The 26620-nt window shown below is 32.9% G+C and overlaps 1 protein-coding gene across 3 annotated transcripts in view; it reads left to right on the plus strand.

Moving 5' to 3' along the window:
- LOC114339714 (carnitine O-palmitoyltransferase 1, liver isoform) overlaps positions 1-26620 on the plus strand; it is a 167744-nt gene that overhangs the window by 102387 nt on the left and 38737 nt on the right. For all 3 annotated transcript variants that reach the window (XM_050662700.1, XM_050662701.1, XM_028290386.2), the window contains exon 6: positions 15632-15836. In XM_050662700.1, the coding sequence (XP_050518657.1) occupies positions 15632-15836 (205 nt within the window). The remainder of the gene's footprint in view (positions 1-15631; positions 15837-26620) is intronic.

The raw sequence follows: 26620 nt of genomic DNA on the forward strand, positions 1-26620 counted from the left end.
ACACTGAAATTAAAACCCAACTATAACCTCAGGTTTTCTTAACATTCTGTTTTTTGATTCATTCGCTTATGTTGGATAATAAAAAAGTTAGGTACTTTAACAACTAGCCATGTTCTTCGTCAATACAGGGTGTTTCTAATTCTGCATGGAAAAATAATGATAGTTTGCTATTTGCTTGATAAACATATGTCCGTAAATGCTTCGTTGTCGAGATACGGGATGTTGAAATCTTTCATATAAACTGACGATTTATTTATTACTCTAAAACCGGTTGAGATATGCAAATTAAATATGGTAGGTTTTAAGAGGTAGTTATTGCGCATTTTTGACACACAATTAAGAATCTTATATGCTGCATTGGCGCGCATAGGTTAGAAGAACCGATAATGAGGAAGATCGAAAAAACAATTGAACTGGTTTGGCCACATAGAGCGAATGGAGCTAAAGAGACTAACCAAGAAAGTACATGAAGCCGAAATGGGAAACAAAAGAAGACAGGGAGACCGATAAAGATGAAGACATGGATGGATCAAATCCATGATATTGGTGAAAAGAGAGACATGACTATAAGAGACATGAAGAACCTGGCCACCAATAGAAGTGCATGGCAGAAATGGGTAAGAGGCGGTACCCTACATTCGACGCCCTGAAGGGCACTAAGGATTATTGGAAAGACGAAGAAGAAATTAGCACAAAACTTTTTATCTCACAATAAAACACTGAAAAACGTTTGTTTTCTATACTTCCACAAAATTTATTACAACTATGTTATTACTACAGCTGTTTCGGCAAAGTGCCTTTCTCAAGTGATATATTTTACAATGTGTTTGCCTTTTTAAGTCTTTAACTGAAGAGGTTGAGGAGTGGGGAGCTGTTTGTCTCGAGTTGGTCATTCAGAATTATATCTGTATTTTTCAATTTATTAATTTCCATTGATTCTAAAAGTGATAGCTTAAGGCCTTTATTTTGAATATGTAGAATTTGAAACTCTTCATTGAAAGAATGATTATGATCTAGAAGGTGAAGTGCGTATGTAGAAGTGTCTGTTTTTCTATTGTTGAAAGCCCTTTTGTGTTCTGCTATCCGTTTGTCAAAAGTTCTGCCAGTTTGACCGATGTAAGTTTTCGGACAGTCACCACAAGTTAGTTTGTACACACCACTCTGTAGTTGCTTTCTCTTTCGGCTTTTATTGTTTTTAATATGTTTGCTTAAGTTGTTGTTAGTTCTGAAAGCTGGTGTTATTCCTTTCTTTTTTATGTATCTGGCTATTTTTGTTGTTGTGAGAGAGCAGAAGGTACTGGGTTCTTTCTGTGGTGGTGGATACACTAATTTCAAGGCTTTCTTATGGAGTTTTTGGTTTAAAATGTTGTTAATTGTTTGTTCGTTATAGCCATTGTTTACTGCTATTTGTCTAATGATATTTAGTTCTGTCTCGAAGTTATTTTTTGTCATAAGACAAGAACATAGAACAAGAAAGGACAGAACTAAATATCATTAGACAAATAGCAGTAAACAATGGCTATAACGAACAAACAGTTAACATTTTAAACCAAAAACTCCATAAGAAAGCCTTGAAATTAGTGTATCCACCACCACAGAAAGAACCCAGTACCTTCTGCTCTCTCACATATACTGCCAAAATAACAACAAAAATAGCCAGATACATAAAAAAGAAAGGAATAACACCAGCTTTCAGAACTAACAACAACTTAAGCAAACATATTAAAAACAATAAAAGCCGAAAGAGAAAGCAACTACAGAGTGGTGTGTACAAACTAACTTGTGGTGACTGTCCGAAAACTTACATCGGTCAAACTGGCAGAACTTTTGACAAACGGATAGCAGAACACAAAAGGGCTTTCAACAATAGAAAAACAGACACTTCTACATACGCACTTCACCTTCTAGATCATAATCATTCTTTCAATGAAGAGTTTCAAATTCTACATATTCAAAATAAAGGCCTTAAGCTATCACTTTTAGAATCAATGGAAATTAATAAATTGAAAAATACAGATATAATTCTGAATGACCAACTCGAGACAAACAGCTCCCCACTCCTCAACCTCTTCAGTTAAAGACTTAAAAAGGCAAACACATTGTAAAATATATCACTTGAGAAAGGCACTTTGCCGAAACAGCTGTAGTAATAACATAGTTATAAATGATATGAGATAAATTATAAATGAGATAAAATGCACTTCCATCAAGTAAGGGTCGAATCCATCAATTACAAAACTTTTTCTTGTACAAAAATCAGAATGCCACCTTTCACATTCACCTCAAAACAGATCCGTTCTGGTCTAGTATTGAAATAATTATCAAGACAATTAATATCAAGCACACTAATTTGTTTAGTTGGTTATTACATAAATTAATAATTTAATTACTAAGCAGACTTACAAAAACTTGTTTGTATGGGAATCTGTAAGGTGTAATTTACACTTCCTAATAATTGTTATTGTTGAATAAGTTACAGAGTGGCACTTATTTTTTTGACTCAATTTATTTTTCGGTGTTTCTGTTTTTCACTTTTATTCACTTATTTAATATTCCTAATTATTTTTAATTAGTACAATTAAATTCGTGATTAAATCATGTTTATGGCTTGTAGTGTAATCTATATTGGCAAAAAATATATTTTTCTACTAAGTATACACCAGTAGGTATTTTTTGTTTCATTTAGCTTGAATATTATTAACAAATACAGTAAAAATGATGAATATGTGTTCAAAATATGTTTGTCTATAAAATAATATTTTTTCCAATGTTTAATAAATATAAAAATAATTGAATTAATAAGTTTTTCTACGACCGTTTAATATGTTCATTATTCGCTATTTTTGAATAGATAATAACACCCATTACTTTATCCGTGAGTAATAGTTAATTACTCACGGGCTGAAGTTAGGTTCAACTGGCGAACGTCACTTTTAATATTAGGCTACGGCTCCACGGGCGAGAAATTGACGCTAGCAGTAGCAGTAAAATGAACTTAAGGTTCCGCGGAACGGAATGGGAGTAGCCGAACTGAACCGACTACGCATAAGTCCTGTAGTCGGTACAGTTCGGCTATTCCTATTCCGTTCCGCGGAACCATAAGTGCATTTTACTGCTACTGCTAGCGTCAATTTCTCGCCCGTGGAGCCGTAGCCTGAGTCTTATATAAACTGCAAATAAAATTACTTACTTAAACTTGTTTATTTAACACAATAATTATTGTAATGTATATCAATAATTAACTTCGAAACAATTTTAAAGGATTTTTAACTGTAACAATGCGTTATACATTTTTTAATATATTTTTTACTTTTATTCCTTGTTTACAAAAAAATATACAAGCAGTACAACAGCTTTACAAAAATATGACGGTAACATTAAAACTGGAAACAAATTAACGAGAGAAATTCCTATTAGTAAGGGCCTAAAGCAAGGCTGCTGCATAGCACCTACACTCTTTAAAATATATTTAAATGAGGCACTCTCACTGTGGAGAAGAAAGTGCTGCAATATGGGCATCCCAATCGATGACGATAGATTGTACACAATACACTTCGCTGACGACCAAGCCATTCTAGCTGAAGACGAGAGTGATATAGACTATATGCTCAGAAAACTGGAAGAGGAGTACACTAAGTGGGGCCTTACAATTAATATACAAAAAACCGAGTACTTAGTTGTAGGAGAAACACCAGAACGCCTACAAATTGAAATGGGAACTTTTATTTATTTATTTATTTTTTTTTTATTATTCATACATATGAGCTGGCCTCTAGTGACTAATCCAGGTCGTTTTTTCCTGATGGGATTACAGATATTTTTTTTTATATTTTCACATTTTTTACTCAACTATTAAATCTATTTTTACAATTAACAATTTGCCATAATCTATTAATTACGTTTAACAAACAAATTTAAATAAACAATTTAAAATATTTTTGGTACTATCAACTCCCTTCTATTTTTTTCTTTTAATTTCATGAATTATGTATTGAATTATTATTTTTATTTATTTATTTTATATTGAATTATTATTATTATAATTGTATCTATTTTTGAATTTATATTTTATTTTATTTATTTTAACTTTATCTTACTCAACTTCATCAGGGTTGGATTATTGGTTGTTTTCTTCTATTATTATAGATTTCTTGTTGTTTTTTAGATATTATTTGTGTGAGATTGTTTAATATTTCAAAATATTCTTCATTTTGTAATATATCTCTTATTTCAATTCTTTCTAATCTTCTTCTCATTTCTCTATGTTCTTCATTTTCTATAGTATTTTCACAATGTAACACTATATGTTCTGGTGTACCTAGTTCTCCACATTCACAATATGCATCATCTTTTAAGTTAAATCTTTCCAAATATGTTGGGTACGGTCCATGTCCTGTTAAAAAGTGTATTAAACCTTGTTTTGGATTAAAATAATTTGGAATGTTTTCTAATATTGGTATAAAATTGTATAAACGTCTAGATTTTGTTGAATTTTCCCATTCATTTTGTCTTTTTCTATTTATTATTTCTTTTAATTCTCTTTTATTTCTTATATCTAATCCTATTATTTGTATTATTTTTTCATATTTTTCTTTTTTTAGCCAATAATTACATGTTCTTTTTTGTGTTTCTAAATGCATTGGCATCACTCCAGTTAAAACTGTGAGTGCCTGTGTTGCAGTTGTTCCAAATGCTCCCGTCATTCTTACAAGAAATCCTCTCTGAGCTCTATTTAATTTTTCTGCATTTTTTTTATTTATTAATCTATGTGCCCATACACTTGAACCGTACCCTACAATTGATGCAAGTATTGTACTTAGGTATATTCTCATCTGTCGGAACGAAATTCTATATTCCTTCTGTGCTAGACTAGCAATGCTATGCATGATCTTTGATCTAACTGAAATGGGAACTATAAATCCAACAGAAGTCTTCAAATACTTAGGAGTCCAAATATCTTCAAAAGCAGGGAGTAACGACGAAATACATTCCAGGATTGGCCAAGCAAGATCAGCCACCAGACAGCTACACGGACTATTATGGAGTAATAAAATAACAAAAGAAAATAAAAGAAGAATGTATAAAACAATAATAGAAAGTATTGGGTTGTACGGCGCTGAACTCTGGGAAATCAACCAAAGAAACAAGTCAAAAATCAAGACGATGGAAATGAACTATTGGAGACGATGTTGCCGACTCACTAGACTTGATAGGGTGAGAAACGAAGATATTAGGAGACAAATGGAAATCGATCTAGATATAATAGACACAATCGAAGCCAAAAGACTTAACTGGTATGGACACCTTCAGAGAATGCCTGAAAATAGATGGCCGAAAAAAATAGAAAAATGGACTCCACCCACAAGAAGAAAACGAGGTAGACCAAGACGATCCTGGAGAGAAGATGTCGAAGATGCAATGACCGCCAGAGACTTAAAAACTGAAGATTGCTTCGACAGAAACCGCTGGAGATTAGGATGCGAGAAGCGGCGACAGCTGTAGAAGACTCGCTTATTATATATATATATCCTTGTTTACTATGTATTATGAATTTTATACCATCTGAACCGCCTATACTTATCCAGGTACTGCTGTTATTTACAAATTTGGATAATGCACCCCCATTTTTTTTCCGGAACCACCCCCAAAAAAACGAGAATTAATAAAGAAAGTGACTTTCTTGGAATCCTTCACACACTATGCCCTTTATTAAAATGCTTCATATATCATTTTGTGCACGTTATTATTACCCATGCATGGACACCAAAAGCGGTTTCTTGATGCAACCCCTGTAGCCAAAAAAAAAAAAAAATAAATAAAGGGGGGTTGAAAAAAATATATTCTTTGCTTTTTGACCCATATGGACATATGCTCCATCAATAGGGTTTTTCATAAATATATATGATTATTGCAACATCCCTGCGGAAACTACCGGTATCCTTGAAAATAAACTGATGTTTTGACGATTTTCTCATTACCTATGCATTTTTTATAACAAAACTTATACAGAATTAAAGACCATTATTTTCTCTACAAATAAGGTCCTATGCATTTTTTTCGTATAAGCAACCGTTACGGCACAGTGGCGCCGTAAACCTCAGAAATGCTTTGGAGGGCTCCAGTTTTTGTTTTTTTTTTCGTCACCTATTCATTTTATTGATAACATACTTATGGAAAATAAAAGAACACACTGTCTGCTACGCATTATGACCTATGCATATTTTATTTTCTTTGCACCCTAAAGCCACAGTGGTGGACCAAAATCAATTTTTGATTATTTTCTTTATTTTTTCTCTTTTTTTTTTTGGTGGTTCCGGGGAAAATATGGGGGTGCATTATACAAATTTGTAAATAACACCAGTACATGGATAATCGCTGAAAGTTTTTTACTCTAGCATAGGCGGTTCAGATGGTATAAAAAGGGGTGTTTTAAAATGTAACACCCTGTAATTTAAAAATTTGCAATTGCCCTTAAATAAAACCTATACCAAAAAATCAGCCACTTATTTGTGATTAATTGCCGCAGGGTTTCTTCTTAATTTTCATTACAGTTAGGGAAAAATATTTTTTTTAAAACACCTTTTTAAAAATTTGTCAATTTGTGTTTTTAAACTTTGGGGCGCCACCCCCGCTAAACGGTGGGTGATAGACATATGCTGTCGGGAAATAAATAGTAGGAAATATACTCCTCTTAATTTTACTATTAAGTAAATTTTTTGCAAAACTTATAGGAAGGGCTACGTTTCGCAAAAACCACAAATTACCCCCTTTCAAGGGACGAAAAAGGCGGTTTCGGGGCGAAATTTTTTAAGAAAAAGATAGTCTTAAAATAAGCTCCCCTTGATATACCAGAAAAAAAAAATTAAACCGGACTTTTTGCGAGGTTCAACCTCTGTTGCCTACACTATCAATAGATTAATAAAAATAGTAAAACCAATAAACAAGTCGAAAAAATGCAACAAAAAGAAAAAACGTCGTCTGTTGAACGTTTTCATCTGCAATACGTAGTTTTTTCACAATATTCAAATAAATGAAAAAGTCGGTTTTTTTGCTTAAATGTTTCCGATATAAAAAAAATTGCGATGCTCACGAGATGATACGCCTTTTCTATTGACTTTCTCCAGATATTCCAGTTCAAAAGTAGGGTCCAGTAATTTTTATAATTTTTTAAGTGCATTTTCGTCTTTGTTTCCTATACTGGCAACACCACAAATAAAACGTAGGGGTAATTTTTACCAACAAAGCAACACTTTTTAGTTATCAAAAGTTTGTCCTTGCTTTCGTTTTTGTAAAATTTTATCATTAAAGGTACCGAATAGACCGGGCTGTATCGTCGTCCCGTTAGCGAAATTATTTCAATTAGATATTTTTGCACAAAGTTACTCAAAAAGAGGTCCTTATAACAAATCCACAGGGGGACAGGTGGTGCCGTGGTCGAATTGTTAAAACAAATTTTTTTAAACAAATTTGCAAAATAATTTTTTCACTTCGGACAATTTTTTTTAGATAACTTGGGTCATTCTGAACAAGAAAGGTCTCTTGTGATTTTTCTCTAAAATTGATTGTTGTCGAGTTAGATAGGCTTATAGTGAAAAAAAGAATGTGTGTACTTTGTACGCACGTAAGAACTTATACTTCTATTATGTATATGATTTCAACGAAATTAATATACTTTAAATAGTTTATTTATATTTTATTTAAATATTAAACTAATTTTAATACTTACTACTTTTCAAAAATTTGTATTAAAACAATACCAAAAATTAAAAAAATAAACGAATAAAACACACACAAACACATTGAAAAATGCCACAAATGATTTCTGAATAATAATTGTCGGAAAATTTTTTAACTAAATACGTGTTTTCTGAAAAAAATTATATAATAAATATATACATACTTACAATCATAAAATGTATAAAAAAAAATAAAAAAATAAAAGTTTCCATTGGGGTTCGAACCCGCTTATGTTAGCGCGGTTAGTATTGAAATTCATTCATCTTACACTTTTACCCACGGAGACACATGCATCATGTGGGAAGATCGACTAACTAAACGGTTTAAACTTTTGACAGTTCTGAATTTACCAAATTATTTTGATTTTTGCAGAATTGAAATAATAAAATACAACAAAACAAGTAGTAAGAAAACAATATATTAGATGAATATTGATAGAAATTTTGATGGTAATCAAATATGTAAATCAAAGCATTACATACTATTCATTATGTTCATTTTAAGTTCATTTTAAATTTTCCAAATAGGTAGGTACCTACCTATGTAATTTTTTATTAGGATACTGAAACATTTACAATTATTACATACCTGTCGCTTTTAAAACTATTTAAAAAGTCACTACAATTATAAACTTGCTTTTTTCTCTGCCATCACAACAATAAAAACTAATATACACAACATTTGTTTATCCATAATCTCCATATTGAACAATTATTGACAGATGATTTGAACACCCAATCAGATCCCGTATAACGTTTGAGCGACTAATACTACACTGTCGATGTGCGCATGCGCCCAGGAAAACAAAAATTCACCCTCGTGCCTAAAGAAGTATAACTTCAAAAATTATTTTTGTGATTTTGTTTAAAAAAAATTACAATTTTTCTACCAAGGTACCACCTGGCACCCTGTGAATTTGTTATAAGGACCTCTTTTTGAGTAACTTTGTGCAAAAAAATCTAATCGAAATAACTTCGTTAACTGGGGCGACGATAAAGTCTGGACTATAGCGCTAATTGTTAATAATTAAAAATAACAGGGAAATAATAACATGGAAATTAAATGTCGGATAGAAAGAGCCAGAAGTGCATTCATGAAATTCAGAAACGTCTTTACGAACTCTGACTTTGACCTAAACCTAAGATTAAGATTCACAAAATGCTATATATGGTCGGTGCTCCTATATGGCATGGAAGGATGGACTTTAAAAATAAACACAATGAATAAGCTAGAGGCATTTGAGATGTGGATCTATCGACGAATCCTTAAAGTTCCCTGGACCGCAAGAATAACAAATGAAGAAATCCTGAGAAGAATTGGTACAGAACGACAACTGATGTGCACAATTAAACAGAGAAAAACGGCATACCTGGGACACATAATTAGAAATGAAAGATATCAGTTTCTGCAAACCTTAATTGAAGGAAAGATCGAAGGAAGAAGGGGAGTGGGCAGGAAGAAAATGTCATGGCTCCGTAATGTCAAACAATGGACAGGACTAAAAAACATAGGAGACCTAATACATACTGCAAGGGATAGAGAAAAATGGTCAAACGTGATCGCGAACATCCATTAGTGGATTGCATAAGAAGAAGAAGAAAAATAACAGTTGTTTAATAAAATAATGACAAAAGTTTCTTCAGGATGAAGGAGAGGTCTTAAACTTTGATTTTGTCACTTTTTGACTTTCATAATAATTTTTAATCGAGTTATAAGCCATGAAAATGGCCATTTTCGCATTTTTCAAATTTTAAATCGCGTATAACTCGACAACAATCAATTTTAGAGAAAAATGACAAGAGACCTTTTTTGTTCAGAATGACAAACATCATCTAAAAAATGAAAAAAATTATTGTTTGAAATGAAAAAATTATTTTTGTGAATTTGTTTAAAAAAAATTGTTTAAACAATTTTCCGACCACGGCACCGCCAGGCACCTGTGGATTTGTTATAAAGACCTCTTTTTGAGTAAGTTTGTGCAAAAAAATCGAATCGGAATAATTTCGTTAACGGGGGCGACGATTTCCGCTCTAGAAAATATCTACTCGTACAAATTAAATAACATATTGCAAAAACGAGAATTTGAATAAAATCTTATATTTATTTTTAACCTTAATTTAATCACATTATAAGTGTTTGTATATGATACAGATAAATATTAAATACACGTGTAGCATCTTAAATTTTGATTATTTATTTAGTTTATCTGCAATCAAAAATAAAAACACTTTAGTGTAGTAGAGTCATTTGCAGAATTAAGTTCCTGAACCAATTATTTTTTTTAATACTTAAACTTTAAATTGTACTTACCTGTTTAATTAGTTGATTAAGTACGCAAATCATTTATATTGTAATTTATTTCTTTGCACAGCTTTTGTTTTTTACACATTTGTCACACTAAATAAATAATATCATGTAAACACATAAAAAACGTAAAATTAGAGGAGTCTCTTGTGAATACCAGTTAAAAGTATTAATTTGTAGTCTTTGAAAATGTATACCATGTTTTATTCCATTCCGGAATGGTTAGATATGGTTTCATTCTATTTTATGAACAATAAAATTGTGCCTATATAGACCAGTAAGGATCTGTGAAAAAACCAGTAATAATAATTGACTTATGCTCCTTCTCAAATATGCCCGGAACATTAATAAAAAAATTAAAATATTTAAAAATTTCGAAAAATGTCGATTTTTTTCTGCTTTCTTTGCTTATAACTTTAAAACCATTCGTTTTGGAACAAAGTCGTACAGAAATAAAATAAAGATAATTGAATTGTGTATGATATACGACTAGTCAAAAATGTCTTAACGTATTACCTTTTCTGCAATATAGCAATAAATACAAAATAAGGGGGCAAAATACGCCTGTTGTTATTCAACGTTTTTAACCACTTTGGTGGCACTTAGAACCTTAGTAATTCGCTTAGGAAATTCTTTGTAACATACTTAAACCGTGTACCAAATTTCATTAAAATCGACCTAATAGATTTTGCATAATAAATTTGCAATCAAAATGTTTTTAAAAAAGTTCAAATTTTTTAAAATCTTTCTGAACAAAAAGTAGACCATTTAGAATTGGCTATTTTTTTTACATATAAAGAGGTGCTCTACCTATCTAATACACTTTACAGCATTAAAATCGGATTATTTAAGAGGCCTCAGCAATGTTTAAAACTTATAAACAATTTTTTGGCTTATAAACAAATAGCTTTGTTTAATAATAAAAAAAATAATTTTTAGCAATGCAAATAATTAAAACCTGTATAATTTGACTTAAACTTTCAAATGCTGTCAGCAGAATTGCTATTTTATTTTTTAATCAAAAGTTATTCGCGTTAAAAAATTTCAATTTTTCGATTTTTTGAAAGTTCCACTGCGTTTATCTCGAAAACTATGCATCCTACGAAAAAACTTGTAAGAACATTTTTTGCTTAGAATTACCCAAGAAATACAAGAAAATGTTTTATTTTGCGAAAAATCGATGTTATGTAATTCCTCAAGTTCTTTGTTTATAACAATCTTATCGACATCCGGATCAACTGTTACCCAAAAAAATCGTGTTCTACGGGTCAAAAAATACATAAAAATCTTGGGTTAGTCCATCTAAATAAAGGAGCGCGTAGCACCCCCTCCTGGCCACAGCACTAATTTGTTTATAAGCCAAAAAATTGTTTATAACTTTAAAACATTGCTGAGGCTGCTTAAATAATCCGATTTCAATTCTGTAAAGTGCATTAGATAGGTGGAGTGCTTCTTTATATGTAAAAAAATTGACAAATCTTTGTATGTTCTAGTTTTTGTTGTGCAAGATTTTAACAAATTTTAATTTTTTAAAAAAAGTTTAGATTGCAAAATTATTATTCAAAATCTAGTAAGTCAATTTTAATGAAATTTGGTGTACGGTTTTAGCACATTACAAAAATTTTCTAAGCGAGTTAGGAAGATTCCAAGTGTCTAAGTGATGGAAAATCATTGAATAAGGACAGGCTTGTTTTGCCCCCTTATTTTATATTTGTTGCTATTTTGCAGCAAGGGTGATAAATTAAGACATTTTTAACCAATCGCATCTGCTAGAAAATTTAATTATCTTTGTTTTATTCCTATACGACTTTGTTCCAAAATGAATCGTTTTGAAGTTATAAACAAAAAAAGTAGAAAAAAATCGATGTTATTCGAAATTTTTAAATAATTGAATTTTTTTATTAATGTTCCGGGCATATTTGAGAAGGAGCATAAATCAATTATTATTAACGAAGTTATCACCTAACTTTATCCGCAAAAATCTGAATGCACCTCTCACATCCACCTAAAAACAGATCCTTACTGGTCTAATATGATAGCTAAGCCATTTATCATTGAATAAGGACAGGCTTGTTTTGCTCCCTTATTTTATATTTATTGCTATTTTGCAGCAAGGTTGATAAATTAAGACATTTTTAACCAATCGCATCTGCTAGAAAATTTAATTATCTTTGTTTTATTCCTATACGACTTTGTTCCAAAATGAATCGTTTTGAAGTTATAAACAAAAAAGTAGAAAAAAATCGATGTTATTCGAAATTTTTAAATAATTGAATTTTTTTTATTAATGTTCCGGGCATATTTGAGAAGGAGCATAAATCAATTATGTATTATTAACGAAGTTATAACCTAACTTTATCCGCAAAAATCTGAATGCCACCTCTCACATCCACCTAAAAACAGATCCTTACTGGTCTAATATGATAGCTAAGCCATTTAATGAACAACTTCAATTTAAACATGACAGTAGGAGGTATCTTTTGGAGTTAGTAAAAATATTTCAGGAAGCTGGGAATGTAGTTAATAAAAAACTAGAAACTTAAAAGGCCTATAGTGTTTTTACCTTGCTCTTTGACTGGCGAATGTATTTACAATTACTGTAAGGTAATCTTGTAAGTATTAATCTTGCCTTGACTGATATTAGTGAAAATAATCAACAATAGGATGATGATCATTTGACTTTTCAACAGGACGGTGCTTCTTCGTAGTATAATTTACTTGTTCGTCGATATTTAGACCAAATTTTTTTTGCACTGCATTGGATTGGGAAGAGAGACATTATCGAATGGCATCCTTGGTCACCAGATTTGTCTCTCCTGGATCTTTTTTTGTGGGGCCACCTAAAAAGTAAAATCTATAGACCACACTATATTTAAAACATTTCTTCTTCTTTTACGGCACTACAGCCCAAATTGAGCCTTGGCCTCCTTTATTTTTTGCCTCCACCCTTGCTTGTCTGTGGCTGCTCTTCTCCATACACTGACTCCTAAAAGGGCTTGTGCGTCGCTGTTTACTGTGTCTTCCCAGCGCTTTCTTGGCTTTCCAACCTGTCTCGTTCCCTGCATTTTAGCATTCAGTGCTCTTTTTGGTAGCCTATCCTCTCCCATTCTTATCGCATGTCCGGCCCATTGCAATCTTTGTATTCTAATGAAGTCTGACAGGGGTGCTTCCTTATAAAGTTGATAAAGTTCGTTGTTGTATCGATTTCTGAAGATTCCGTTTTCCCTCACAGGTCCTAGTATTCTCCTCAGTACTTTCCTTTCGAGTGTGTCGAGTTTGTTTTTGGATGTTTCTTTCAGGACCCAGGCTTCACTGCCATAGCATGTTATTGGTCAAATTAAAGTTTTATAGATTCTCATCTTTGTATTTCGGTGGACACTGTTAGACCGAAATATATGGAAGAGGGCAAAATAAGCTTTGCTTGCGTTATTCTCTTCCGTATTTCTCCATCTTCTGATCCGTCGGCATATATTTCTACTCCCAGGTATGTAAACTTTCCAACCGTTTCAATGTCATCTTCATGTATAATGTTTTGTGGGACTATATTTCTTCTCGTCTGAGTCATTATTTTTGTTTTTTCTGTGTTAATTTCCAGACCTAGCATTTTTGTTTGTGCTTTTAACTCTGCGTATGTTTCCTGTGCTCCTGTTGATGTTCTACTCATAATATTAATATCATCGGCATAAGCGGGCAGTTGAACCGTTCGGTTGGTCAGTAGGTTTCCTCGTCCAGTTTGCATTTGCCTAACCGCATACTCCAGTGCCAGGTTAAACAATGTTGGAGCCAGCCCATCTCCCTGCTTCAGTCCCTGCGAAATTTTGAAAAAGTCTGTCCGGTGGTTTTGTGCACACATGCCTGAGTTTCATCCATTGTGGCTTTAATGAGTCTTATTAGCTTGTGTGGTATTGCCAATTCAGCCAATATATGGTATAGATTGTTCCTTTTGACTGAGTCGTGTTCGTGTTCCCATGATTTCTTCAAGATCTGTTTGACTGTAAATATTTGATCCAGTGTCGATCTTCCCCGTCGGAAGCCCGTCTGATACTCTCCAATAATATTTTCTGCTAGTGGTTGGAGCCGCTGGTTTATAATATACGTGAGGACTTTATGTGCTGTACATAGTAGTGAAATTCCACGGTAGTTTTTGCACTGGAGTTTGTCTCCTTTTTTATAGATCGGGCATACTATACTTTTCTTCCAGTCATAGGGTATTTTCTCTTCTTGTCATATGTCTTTGATGAGCGCGTGGATGTGACTTGCTAGGTGGTCGCCACCTACCTTATACAGTTCTGCTGGTATTTCGTCAACTCCCGGAGCTTTTTTTTTCTGGGCCTTAATAGCTTCGAGAACTTCATCTATAGTTGGAGCTTCTACTCCATTATCTACTTCATTCTCTTCTACGTAGTTCATATCCATTTCATCTTCCACGTCTGCTTGTGTTCCAAGTAGGGTCTGAAAATAATGCTTCCAGGTTTTGTGTGTTAAAACATTTACGTCAACGAATTGTCCATTAATGCCTACGAGGCACTTTGGAATGTGGAAGAACGTTTCCAACAAAGCTTTACGTATGGACGCCAGAGGTCATCCATTTCGCCATTTGGTCAACTAAGAAATAAGTAACTAGCTAAAGATATTGATGTTAAAATGTATTTTTTATATATTTTTTAATAAATTAAATACAAGAATTGAACCGAATTTAAAAATTTAAATACTAATTTATAGGAAATTGCAATGGCTTTCAAACGATATCTTATTTGACTTCCACTTCAATTTAAAAATATTTGGGTGCTTCTACCCTAAAGTAGAAAAATAAATAAAGTACTAAAAATAAATAATAAATAAAGTAAGGCAAAAGTAAAATAATCAAAAATACAAGAAAAATGTGCCCCTTCTAATAAAAAATTGACCTGTCGCTGGATTTTCAAAACTTTTGTGGTACATAGTTCCTGATAATGCCTCTGTTTCGTTTTCATCCGGACACCCTGTATATATTTTTATTCATCTGCTACCTTATCGAATGACAAATATAAAATAGTAAATATGTTAATGGTTGAATAACATGTACGAAAAATATTAATATTTTTATCTAAAACGTCTGTCGAGTACTATCTGCAATATTATGTAAACAACATATAAATTGGTCAATGTCATCCAACAACTCATTCCGATCTAGATTGTTGCCAAATGGTAGCAAAATAAGTAAATGTTTAGAAAACTCTATCTCGAATTTGCGGATTTTTTGAAAACTGTTTGAAAATATATAAAACAATCTAAAATTTTACAGAAAAATTTGTCAACAAGTGCATATTTTTAGACATATATCTTAGTCAAGATATACAAACAAAAAATTATCATTCCAAAGTGTTTTCACACTAAAAAATTCTGTAGAAAAAATAGTACAGCGAAATCGAGATAATCTGAGTCTTAGTAGGTCTGACAAAAAGTAGGTACAAATGCAAAATAAAAAATTCACAATATTTGAACTATATATGACTAAATGACACGTTTTTCTCATTTTTCTCAAAACTATGCAATGTCCACGTGGACGGTTATTGCAGCAAGCCCTTCAATTGTTATGTTTTTGTTTTAGACAAATTCAGCAAATCTTGGACGATACATCAGAACCTCTAGCTGGAGAAGAAAAATTGGCAGCACTGACAGCTGGCGAAAGGACCCACTGGGCTACTGTAAGAGCTCAGTTGTTCAACAAAGGAATTAATAGGGCCTCGCTGGATCTTATTGAAAAAGCTGCTTTTGTTGTGACGTTGGATGATTTTCCGTACATTTATGATCCTGTAAGTATTATTTTACCAATTTATCCACTATATTTACTCAACGTTACAATCCTCTTATTTTCTTCCCAAATAATTTTAAAAGATTCGGAACCCATCCCTCACTTCCTCCGCAATGTACAATAATTAGCCGCGATCCTTTTTTGTAGACATTTTTGATATGCATTCATCATACCTATGAACAAATATATAAACGGTGTCACACCACCCAGTTTATGGAAAGTAGCTTATATTTCTTCCATTCATAAAAAAGGAAATAAGTTGGATTGCTCAAATTACAGAGGAATATCGGTAACTAGTACACTAAGCCGGGTGTACGGGCGCATTCTTAGAAATCTCATTGAGATGGAGTATAGGAAACAAGAAGACGAAGAAGAACAGGCTGGTTTCCGCGCTGGAAGGACTTGCACAGATAATGTCTTCTGCCTAAAACAATTAATTGAAAAAAAATCAGCAACAAATCAAGAGACCCATCTCATGTTTGTTGACCTGCGTAAAGCATACGACAGCGTTCCTGTGACTAAATTGTGTAAAGCACTACAAGAAACTAACATCAGCTACACTCTAGTCAAAGCCTTAAAAAATTTATATGGAAATTCTACATCACAAGTAAAAATTGGCAACACACTATCTAAAAAGTTCATAGTTAACAAGGGTCTGCGCCAGGGCTGCTGTATTTCACCAACTTTGTTCAAGATATATGTTGCAAAAGCACTAAACCAGTGGAAACGTAAATGCCACGGTATGGGTATAGACCTCGGAGAGGTTTGTTTATATACCTTACAATTTGCTGATGACCAAGTCATCATAGCTAATGATAAAGACGACCTACAGTATATGGCAAGAAAACTCAATGAGGAATATGAACAGTGGGGTTTGGGAATTAATGTGGAAAAAAACTAAATACCTACCCATAGGAGCTGAGCTATCCAATATCGAACTAGAGGATAATGAACAAATCACATCCTGTAGTGAATACACGTACCTGGGAGTAATCTTCGATAGAACGGGAAAAGACGATGAGGAAATAAAGAAAAGGGTAACACAAGCTAGAAGAACAATTGGCTGCCTAAATGGAATACTTTGGAGCTCCGAAATAGGAATACAGCGAAAATACAATATCTATGAAACACTTATTCAAAGCAGCCTACTTTACTTGAGCAGAAACTTGGAGAATAACCGAGAACAACAGGAAAAAATTAGAAGCTGTAGAAATGGATGTGTTTAGAAGATCGTTAGGTATATCCCGTAGGGAAAGAGTTCGAAATGAGGAAGTAAGACGACGAATTGGAATAGATGGTTACTTAACAACAGACATTGAGAGGAAACAGTTGATTTGGTATGGTCATGTTCAAAGAATGGAAGACACAAGATTGCCCAAAAAGATCATGCAGTGGGTACCACCAAACCGCAAAAAACGAGGAAGACCCAAACAGACATGGAAAGAAGGGGTAACCAAAGCAATGAGTACAAGGGATCTTAGAGATGGCCAATGGGATGAAAGAAGGACGTGGAAGTTAGGCATCGGACAACGTCGAAAGACGTTCTAAAACCGATATATACATACATACATTCATCATACCAAATCTCGTGTAAATAGTAAATTCGCCTACTTTCTTGCCTATACATATTTAGTAATATATGTTCTAGGTATATGTTACGTCTTGTGCTTGTGACTATTCTTTGGCATTCCATAACTGATTGACGTTTATTTATTGATTTAAATTTAATGCCTATTTTCTTCCATCCAATCCAATTTTGAATAGTTTTATCCCAGTAGTTCATGTTCCAAACTGGTTTTTTCCAATGTTTTTCTTAATATTTTTATTGTAGGTATTCTTTTTCTCATGATCATCTTTCAGTGCGTCACAGTTTTTCGATTTCTTTCTAACGCATTAAATTGTATGTGACAGAAAAAAAAGGCACGTCCGTGATTGCAGACATTTACATTTATTCTAGTTATTCTAGTTGTCGATAGATGGCGCCATAATAAAAAAAATAATTTTTTTTAATTAGATAATAATATTACAAAATATAATCTGTATAATTTATATAGACCGGGCAGTATCGTCGCCCCCGCTAGCGAAATTATTCCGATTCGATTTTTTTTGCACAAACTTACTCAAAAAGAGGTCCTTATAACATATCCACAGGGTGCCGGGCGGTGCCGTGATCGAAAAATTGTTTAAACAATTTTTTTTAAACAAATTCACAAAAATAATTTTTTCATTTCGAACAAAATTTTTTTAGATAAATTGGCGTATTCTGAGCAAAAAAGGTCTCTTGTCATTTTTTTCTAAAATTGATTGTTGTCGAGTTATATGCGATTAAAAATTGGAAAAAAGCGAAAATGGCCATTTTCAGGGCTTAATAACTCGATCAAACATTATTATGGAATTCAAAAAGTCACCAAATCAAGTTTCAAATCCCTCTTCAAGGTCCTGAAAAGATTTTTGTCATTATTTTATTAGAAAGCTGTTATTTTTAATTATTAACAATTAGCGCTATAGTCCAGGATGCATCGTCGCCCCCGTTAGTGAAATTATTCCGATTCCATTTTTTTGCAGAAACTTACTCAAAACGAGGTCCTTATAACATATCCACAGGGTGCCGGGCGGTGCCGTGGTCGAAAAATTGTTTAAACAATTTTTTTTTAACAAATTCACAAAAATATTTTTGTTATTGCGAACGATTTTTTTTAGATAATTTGGGTTATTCTGAGCCAAAAAGGTCTCTTGTGATTTTTCTCTAAAATTGATTGTTGTCGAGTTATATGGCCATTTTCGCATTTTTCAAATTATAAATCGCGTATAATTCGACAACAATCAATTTTAGAAAAAAATCACAGGAGACATTTTTTGCTCAGAATGTCCCAAATTATCTAAAAAAAAAATTTGTTCGAAGTGAAAAATTATTTTTGTGAATTTGTTTAAAAAAATTTTTTTAAACAATTCTTCGACCACGTCACCGCCCGGCACCCTGTGGATATGTTATAAGGACCTCGTTTTGAGTAAGTTTCTGCAAAAAAAATGGAATCGGAATAATTTCACTAACGGGGGCGTCGATAAATACTGGACTATAGCGCTAATTGTTAATAATTAAAAATAACAGCTTTCTAATAAAATAATGACAAAAATCTCTTCAGGACCTTGAAGAAGGGATTTGTAACTTGATTTGGTGACTTTTTGAATTTCATAATAATAATGTTTAATCGAGTTATTAAGCCTTGAAAATGGCCATTTGCGCATTTTTCAAATTTTTAATCGCATATAACTCGACAACAATCAATTTTAGAAAAAAATGACAAGAGACCTTTTTTGCTCAGAATAAGCCAATTTATCTAAAAAAATTTTGTTCGAAATGAAAAAATTATCTTTGTGAATTTGTTTAAAAAAAATTGTAACAATTTTTCGACCAAGGCACCGCTCGGCACCCTGTGGATATGTTATAAGGACCTCTTTTTGAGTAAGTTTGTGCAAAAAAATCGAATCGGAATAATTTCGCTAGCGGGGGCGACGATACTGCCCGGTCTAATAAGACTATACAAATCAAAGAAAATACCATTTTATAAATGCAAGAAACACATTTGATTTGTTTTTATTCCAAATTGAAAATAAAATGCGACAACTGTCAGATTTAACTAAAATGTCATGTTAGAATAAATGTCATAAATGTGTATTATCACGGACTTACCCTTTTTCCTATCATTTGTTACGCACTGAAAAATGCTCATGAAAAGAACAATATTTCATTGCTTCTGTGGCAATTGTATATTGTGGTTTTCAATAGTTTTATAAGTGAGACATCTATAGGTCTTGAACATTTGTAGCACACCGCTTCTTGCGATGGTAGGATACATTCTGAACTACAGTGGACTCTCTCTATAACGAACACGGTTATTACGAGGTTTCGCTTATGACGAGGTACACTAGATGTCCCATGAAATTCCTATTGAAGTGTAACACCTCTATAACGAGGCATATTTGGTTATAACGGGGAAAAATGAAATCGTAGAATATGTATCTTTACCTGTTTTTAGCGCTGTAATGACTATAAATACCCCAACTGACTGTCGACACATATGTGTCGTTATCGAGGACAGTGCTATAATAAAATCCACCGCCTAATAAACCTCTTCCTGTTCTGTTTATCTAGGGACCGATATTGAATATTGTAAGAAAATTTACAATTTATGAGGGCGAAGCCTTATTGTTGAGGAAACAATATTTAGCACCTTACATTGCACCGAATGGCTTCACTATAAGGAAGTTAATGCTTTAGAAAACTATATTTTCATATGTATGCACAATATTATTGTTGCCTGATATAACGAGATCCGCTTATAACGAGGTAATTAGTCCGCCATTTCAGTTCTCGTTATAGAGGGAGTCTACTGTATTTTGTATACAGCTGAAAGTGGAATTTCTGTTAAATCAGAAGTTGCTTGTACCAACAGTTTTTCATCGAAGCCAAATTTATTATATAGATTTTTGTACACGTTGAAACATATCTACTTGGTGTATTTCAGCGTTCATCATAGCACAAGCTTTTGTATTTAAGGAGTATTACATAACAAATATCACAGTACATTTCATGTCAGAAACCTACAGTTGCAGACAACTGTTTATATTTGATTTTATTGATTTACATTGCAAACAGAGGAGTGTTTCTGAATCAACAGGTTGGTATATGACACAAGAACCGTAGTTAGTTTCCCATATTTTCTTAGTAGTACAGAATCTGCTTAATCATACATCATGTAAAGCTTTTAGATTAATGAATAGTTTAGGCTCATTTGACATATTTCAATGTAAAAAGCATTAGATTTACAGCCTTTGTAACATACCGGCAAAACATATTCCATTCTTAATACAAGTCTTCTCGACATAGTTTTTTATTAAATACTCCTCTGAAAAAATTCAAATTTTCGTTAAATGTCTATATGTAAATTTTATTACCTCATGAATTAGCTAACCCTGTCATATATAAGACAAGGATTATTTACATAATGTCTATTGGTGCCGACTTGTCGATACGAAATAAACAATGTAAAACTACCCTTTGACACTCACTTACAATAATTTAGGTCAAGCTGTATAAAAAACAATGAATTGACAGTCGTAAAATATTTTATTGCTTTGAATTTACCAAACTATAAGCCATAAACCATACGCCTGTATTTGTTGTGTTTCTATTTTTACTAAAATATTTCTTAATATTCCACTATAAAAAAGAATGTGTGTGTACTTTGTACACATGTAAGAAGTTATACTTCTATTATATGATATCAACGAAATAAATATACTTTAAACAGTTTATTTTAATTTTATTTAAATACTAAACTAATTTTAATGCTTACTACTTTCCAAAAATAAAAAAAAAAAAGAATAGGAATGGTCTGGATTTGAACCGAAGGCCTCTCGATCTCCAGCCGAATGCTATACCAATCACGCTACGAGGTCTCTGTGTATGTCGTCTCGAACATAATGACAATTCACGGTAACAAACAGACGAAGTGAAGTACAGTGGAACCTCGATAACTCGGATTAATCGGGACCGCGGCAGATCCGGGTTATCGAAAATCCGGGTTAGCCGGAAAGCATAGTAAAAATTAATAAAATATGCTATACTTATAGATAAAGTCCGTTATAATTAAAATAACATGAAATATATATGCACAGTACACATCTAACTTACCTATGGTTGTATAGATTATAGTATAGACAGTATAGATAGAGTATTGTTCACTTCTAGGTAAAAAAATTCAGTCAGTTTCGGTTGTGTCAATTTCGTCTGCCATGGGAAAAATGTTATGATATTTTAGAACAGTGGCTCTTTCATTGTTTAAAAAATAATTTTTTAAAAGACAGTTGGAAATAAAGGAATAACAGGTGCCTGTTGTTTGCGATAGCCCGAGATAATGAACATCGCTCTACTGCCGCCGCCGTGTGCCATGAGTCATTTTTACTATCGTATAGTTCAAATTACACAAATACCCATTATCTCTTTTATGGTCGAAGCGAAGTTTTATCAATGAAACTCGATATTTTTAAGACATTCCAGAAGAGGCTACAGATAAAATGTTTTAACATAATACATACATTTTTATTGTTGAAATGTTTGTCTGATGAAAATCGGTCCGGGTTAGCCGGACTTCCGGGTTATCGGGGGCCGACTTATCGAGGTTCCACTGTATAACAAAAATATAAATGTTTTAATAATAAAAATAATGAATGGGTTGCATGTGTGAGTCCATACTATTGTAGTAAAGAAAAGAGAGACGTTTTCTCACAAACAATTTATTTTACAACTGACGACCGGTTTCGCTGTCTACAATAGTCACAGCATCTTCAGGTCCCGGTTAAAGTAAAATTAAATGCTACAAACAACAAAAAACCAGAGTTAGTTAAGTGGTCTGGTTTTAATCAAAAGTTAATAATCAAGCCAATATCAAAGTACATATATTTATGCATGCATATGAATACCCACATGTACGTACGCATGGTGTACAATCCTCATACTCACATACATGCACGCATTCATATGCAGTGGCAACCAAAAGTATGTCAAGTATAAGATATATACTTACTTTCCGGTATAAGGGAAGAATATAGTAGTATTCAATATCATACTTTTCTCATGCACTTTGCTAAAGTGATGGTTGGTAAAAGGATAGATTTGAATGTAATATATTAACAAAACATTGGCAGGATCTTGAGGGCATTAGTAAGATACATGACATTAAACCGAGTAACTAAAAATTGTTAGTTATATATAAAGTGATGTTATTTTTAATTAATAGTGTAGATTTTATTTATATAGGATGGTTAGATGTTGTTCAGGATGTTCAAGAACTTATAGATGTAAAAATTGGGTGTGCGATTTTTTGACAAGATTGGTCGGTTATGCAATAGTTGTGATCTGATTGTGAAATTTGTTTGATTTGTTTAAAAATTGAAATTGAATAATAGTAATTTGCTAAAAAAAATTTATATTAAAAGTATTAAAAGTGTCAAACAATAAAATCATTAATAACTAATTCCGAATTAAAGTCAAGTGTATAGGTAATGCAGTAGGTGAAATTAAATTTATTGTATTGCCCGGTTACAGATAAATGAGAAATTTAAAGAGATAAACCAATTGGTGTATTGCCCGGTTACAGATAAATAAGACATTTAAAGAGATAGACCAATTGGTGTACAAGTGGTACCCAACAAAATATATTAAAAAAAATATATATTAAAGATATATTTTGTTCGGTACCACTTGTACACCAATTGGTCTATCTCTTTAAGTTTCTCATTTATCTGTAACCGGACAATAATATAAAGTTATAATTATCTGTAGTGCAATGAAACTTTATGGAATACAACTAAAAAAGTTTGAAAAAGTAATGTATGAAAAAAATAATAAATGAAAATGAAAAAATATTTTTTCATTTATGTTAATATCTATTGAATTTAATAAATAGTTGAGTCATCATCATTCTCTTTGCCTTATCCCTATGCGGGGTCGGCTTCCCTAATTGCATTTCTCCACACAATTCTATCTTGGGCCATATCAATGTTAATCCCCTTTACCAGCATGTCCTGCCTTATCGTCTCCCCCCAGGTCTTCTTTGGTCTTCCTCTCCTACTCCATCCAGGAATCTGCACTTCAGCTATTCTTCGTATTGGGTGGTTAACGTCTCGACGTTGAACATGACCAAACCATCTTAACCTATGCTCTTTCATTTTGGCGTCAATTGGTGCCACACCTAGACTTCCCCTAATATACTCATTTCTAATTTTATCCTTCTTTGTCACTCCACTCATCCATCTAAGCATTCTCATTTCCGCCACATGCATTCGCTGTTCCTCTTTCTTTTTCACTGCCCAACATTCAGTTCCGTACATCATAGCTGGTCTTATGGCTGTTTTATAGAATTTTCCCTTCAGCTTCATTGGAATTTTTCTGTCACACAACACACCACTCGCTTCTTTCCACTTCATCCATCCAGCCCTAATTCTACTGCATGCATCTCCATCTATTTCTCCATTACTCTGTAATACCGATCCTAGGTACTTAAAACTATTGCTTTTTACAATCATTTCACCATCCAAAGATACCATTTTATTTGTAGTAGCTCCATCTTTAAATGAACATTCCAAATACTCTGTTTTTGTCCTACTAAGTTTTAAACCTTTTTCCTCCAGAGCTTGTCTCCACTGTTCCAGTTTTTGTTCTAAGTCTCTTTCACTATTTCCTACTAACACGACATCATCAGCATACATTAAGCACCATGGAATGTTACCCTGTATTTTCGCTGTTATTTGGTCCAAAACTAATGAGAATAAATACGGACTAAGCACAGAACCTTGATGCAATCCTACTTTCACATGAAATTTATCAGTCTCTCCCACACCTGTTCTAACACTAGTCGTTACTCCCTCATACATATCCCTCACAATCTTTAAATATTCACCAGGGACTCCTTTCTTATTGAGTGCCCACCAAAGAATCTCTCGAGGAACTCTATCATATGCTTTCTCAAGATCAATGAATATCATATGAGCGTTTGTTTCTTTACTCCTGTATTTTTCCATCAACTGTCTTATAATGAAAATTGCATCTGTTGTTGATCTACCCTGCATAAAGCCAAATTGATTCTCGGATATTTCGGTCTCTTCACGTATCCGTCTATCAATTACTCTTTCCCATATTTTCATGGTGTGGCTAAGCAGTTTTATAGCCCTGTAGTTTGTACATTGTTGTATATCTCCCTTGTTTTTGTAAACAGGTACCAGTATACTGCTTCTCCATTCGTCTGGCATTTGTCCAACTTCCATAATTCTATTAAATAGACCTGCTAGCCACCTTGTTCCTGTCTCTCCCAATGATCTCCATACTTCCCCAGGAATATCATCTGGTCCTACCGCTTTTCCTTTCTTTATTTTTTGAAGCGCTTGAGCCACTTCCTCGTTGGTTATTTTGGTGACCATTGCTGCTACTGTCTCCGTTGACTCTACAGGCTGTCTGTCAAATTCTTCATTTAATAAGCTGTCAAAGTACTTTCTCCATCTCTTTTTGACATCCCTTTCGTGAACTAGTATTTTATTATTTTCATCTCGGACACATCTAATCTGATTAAAATCTTTTGCTTTCTTTGCTCTCCGTTTGGCTATTTTATATATCTTCGTTTCGCCTTCCCTGGTATCAAGTTGATCGTATAGGTTTGAATACGCTTCTGCTTTAGCTTTTGCTACTGCTACTTTCGCTTCCTTTTTGGCGACCATATAGTTTTGAAGATCTATGTCCGATCTGGTTTCTTGCCACTTTTTATATAATTTTCTCTTCTCTTTTATTTTTCCTTGTACTTCATTTGACCACCACCAAGTCTCTTTATCTTCAAACTTCTTTCCTGACGTTTTCCCAAGTATTTCAATAGCCGTCTCTCTAATAATATTGGCCATTTTTCTCCAAATTGTGTTAGGGCTTCCTTTCATGTTCCAACATATTTTTTCTACTATTCTTTCCCTGAATAGACCTTCCTTCTCATCTTTTAGCATCCACCACTTGATTTTTTGTGGTCCTCTCCGATATTTTTGTTTAGTTTCGCTTTTTACTTCGATGTCCAGAACAAGCAGCTTATGTTGTTGGCTTACTGTCTCACTAACTATTACCTTGCAGTCCTTGCATTCACGTATGTCTTCTTTCCTTATCATGAAGTAGTCTATTTGGGATTGATGTTGTCCACTTTTGTAGGTAATAAGTTGAGTTTCTCTCTTTTTAAAGAATGTGTTATCTTTTTAAAGAATGTGAATGTGTTAATAAATAGTTGAGTAAGTTTAAAATTAATTTAAATTTTTGAAAACATTACCTGGTTGAGTTGCATTGAATGGTTTCTTTTTGATGATAAAAATGTTTTTGTTTTAAAGTCGATAAATAACACATAACAGATTCTAGAACGAACACATAGGAGATGGACATAACAGGAGTTTGGAAATTTTGATGAGGAAAGCAAACTGAGCACTACATCTTATTTATTTACGATTTTCAGAATAGGAAAAATTCCTCTAATTTAGTTTTTATGGAGGCTCCAATGTCACTGAGAGTGAGGCTCAGGTTAAGTCAATGTCAAAATCTGCTTCTGTTATGTAGTAACAGTTGCGTGCTTTGTCATTTTACAATAAAAGAGATTGTGAAAAATATTATTAATGGATATCGGCTGGATCTAATACAATTTTGTGCAATACTATTGTAGAATTCAGTTTAAATTTACATTAACGAAAATTACTTATGGCTATAAGAGAAATTACAGATAATTAACAATAATAAGTATTTGGATGTCTATAGTAGTGGGGGGTATCCAAATGAGGAAAAAATTCAGGATGTAATATTTTGGTTTAAATACTAATAAATAATACTTATCTTACTACTGAGGAAGACAAATCCAAAGACACAAAAATTATAATAAATATATTTACTAAAAACACCATAATATATTCTTTTCACACCTTTTTTGCTCTGACAGTCTGACATATTTATATAACTTGAAAGATTTAGCAACTAACCAACGCCATACTGTCTGTGTGCCGTGTGCGCAGAATAATGAAAATTCACTCCCAATCGCGCCTAAAGAAGTATAACTTCAAAAAAGTTTTTTGAATTTACAAACTAGAAAACCATAAAAATGATCATTAATTGTTCCACTTGCTTAAATCACCATAAATGGCCCCTCTTTGCAATATCATACACACTCTCGACTCCTCAGTTAGGACATTCACATCTCTCGCTTCACGTACAAT

This window comes from Diabrotica virgifera, chromosome 9 (genome assembly GCF_917563875.1).
Source record: "Diabrotica virgifera virgifera chromosome 9, PGI_DIABVI_V3a".
Lineage (NCBI taxonomy): Eukaryota > Metazoa > Arthropoda > Insecta > Coleoptera > Chrysomelidae > Diabrotica > Diabrotica virgifera.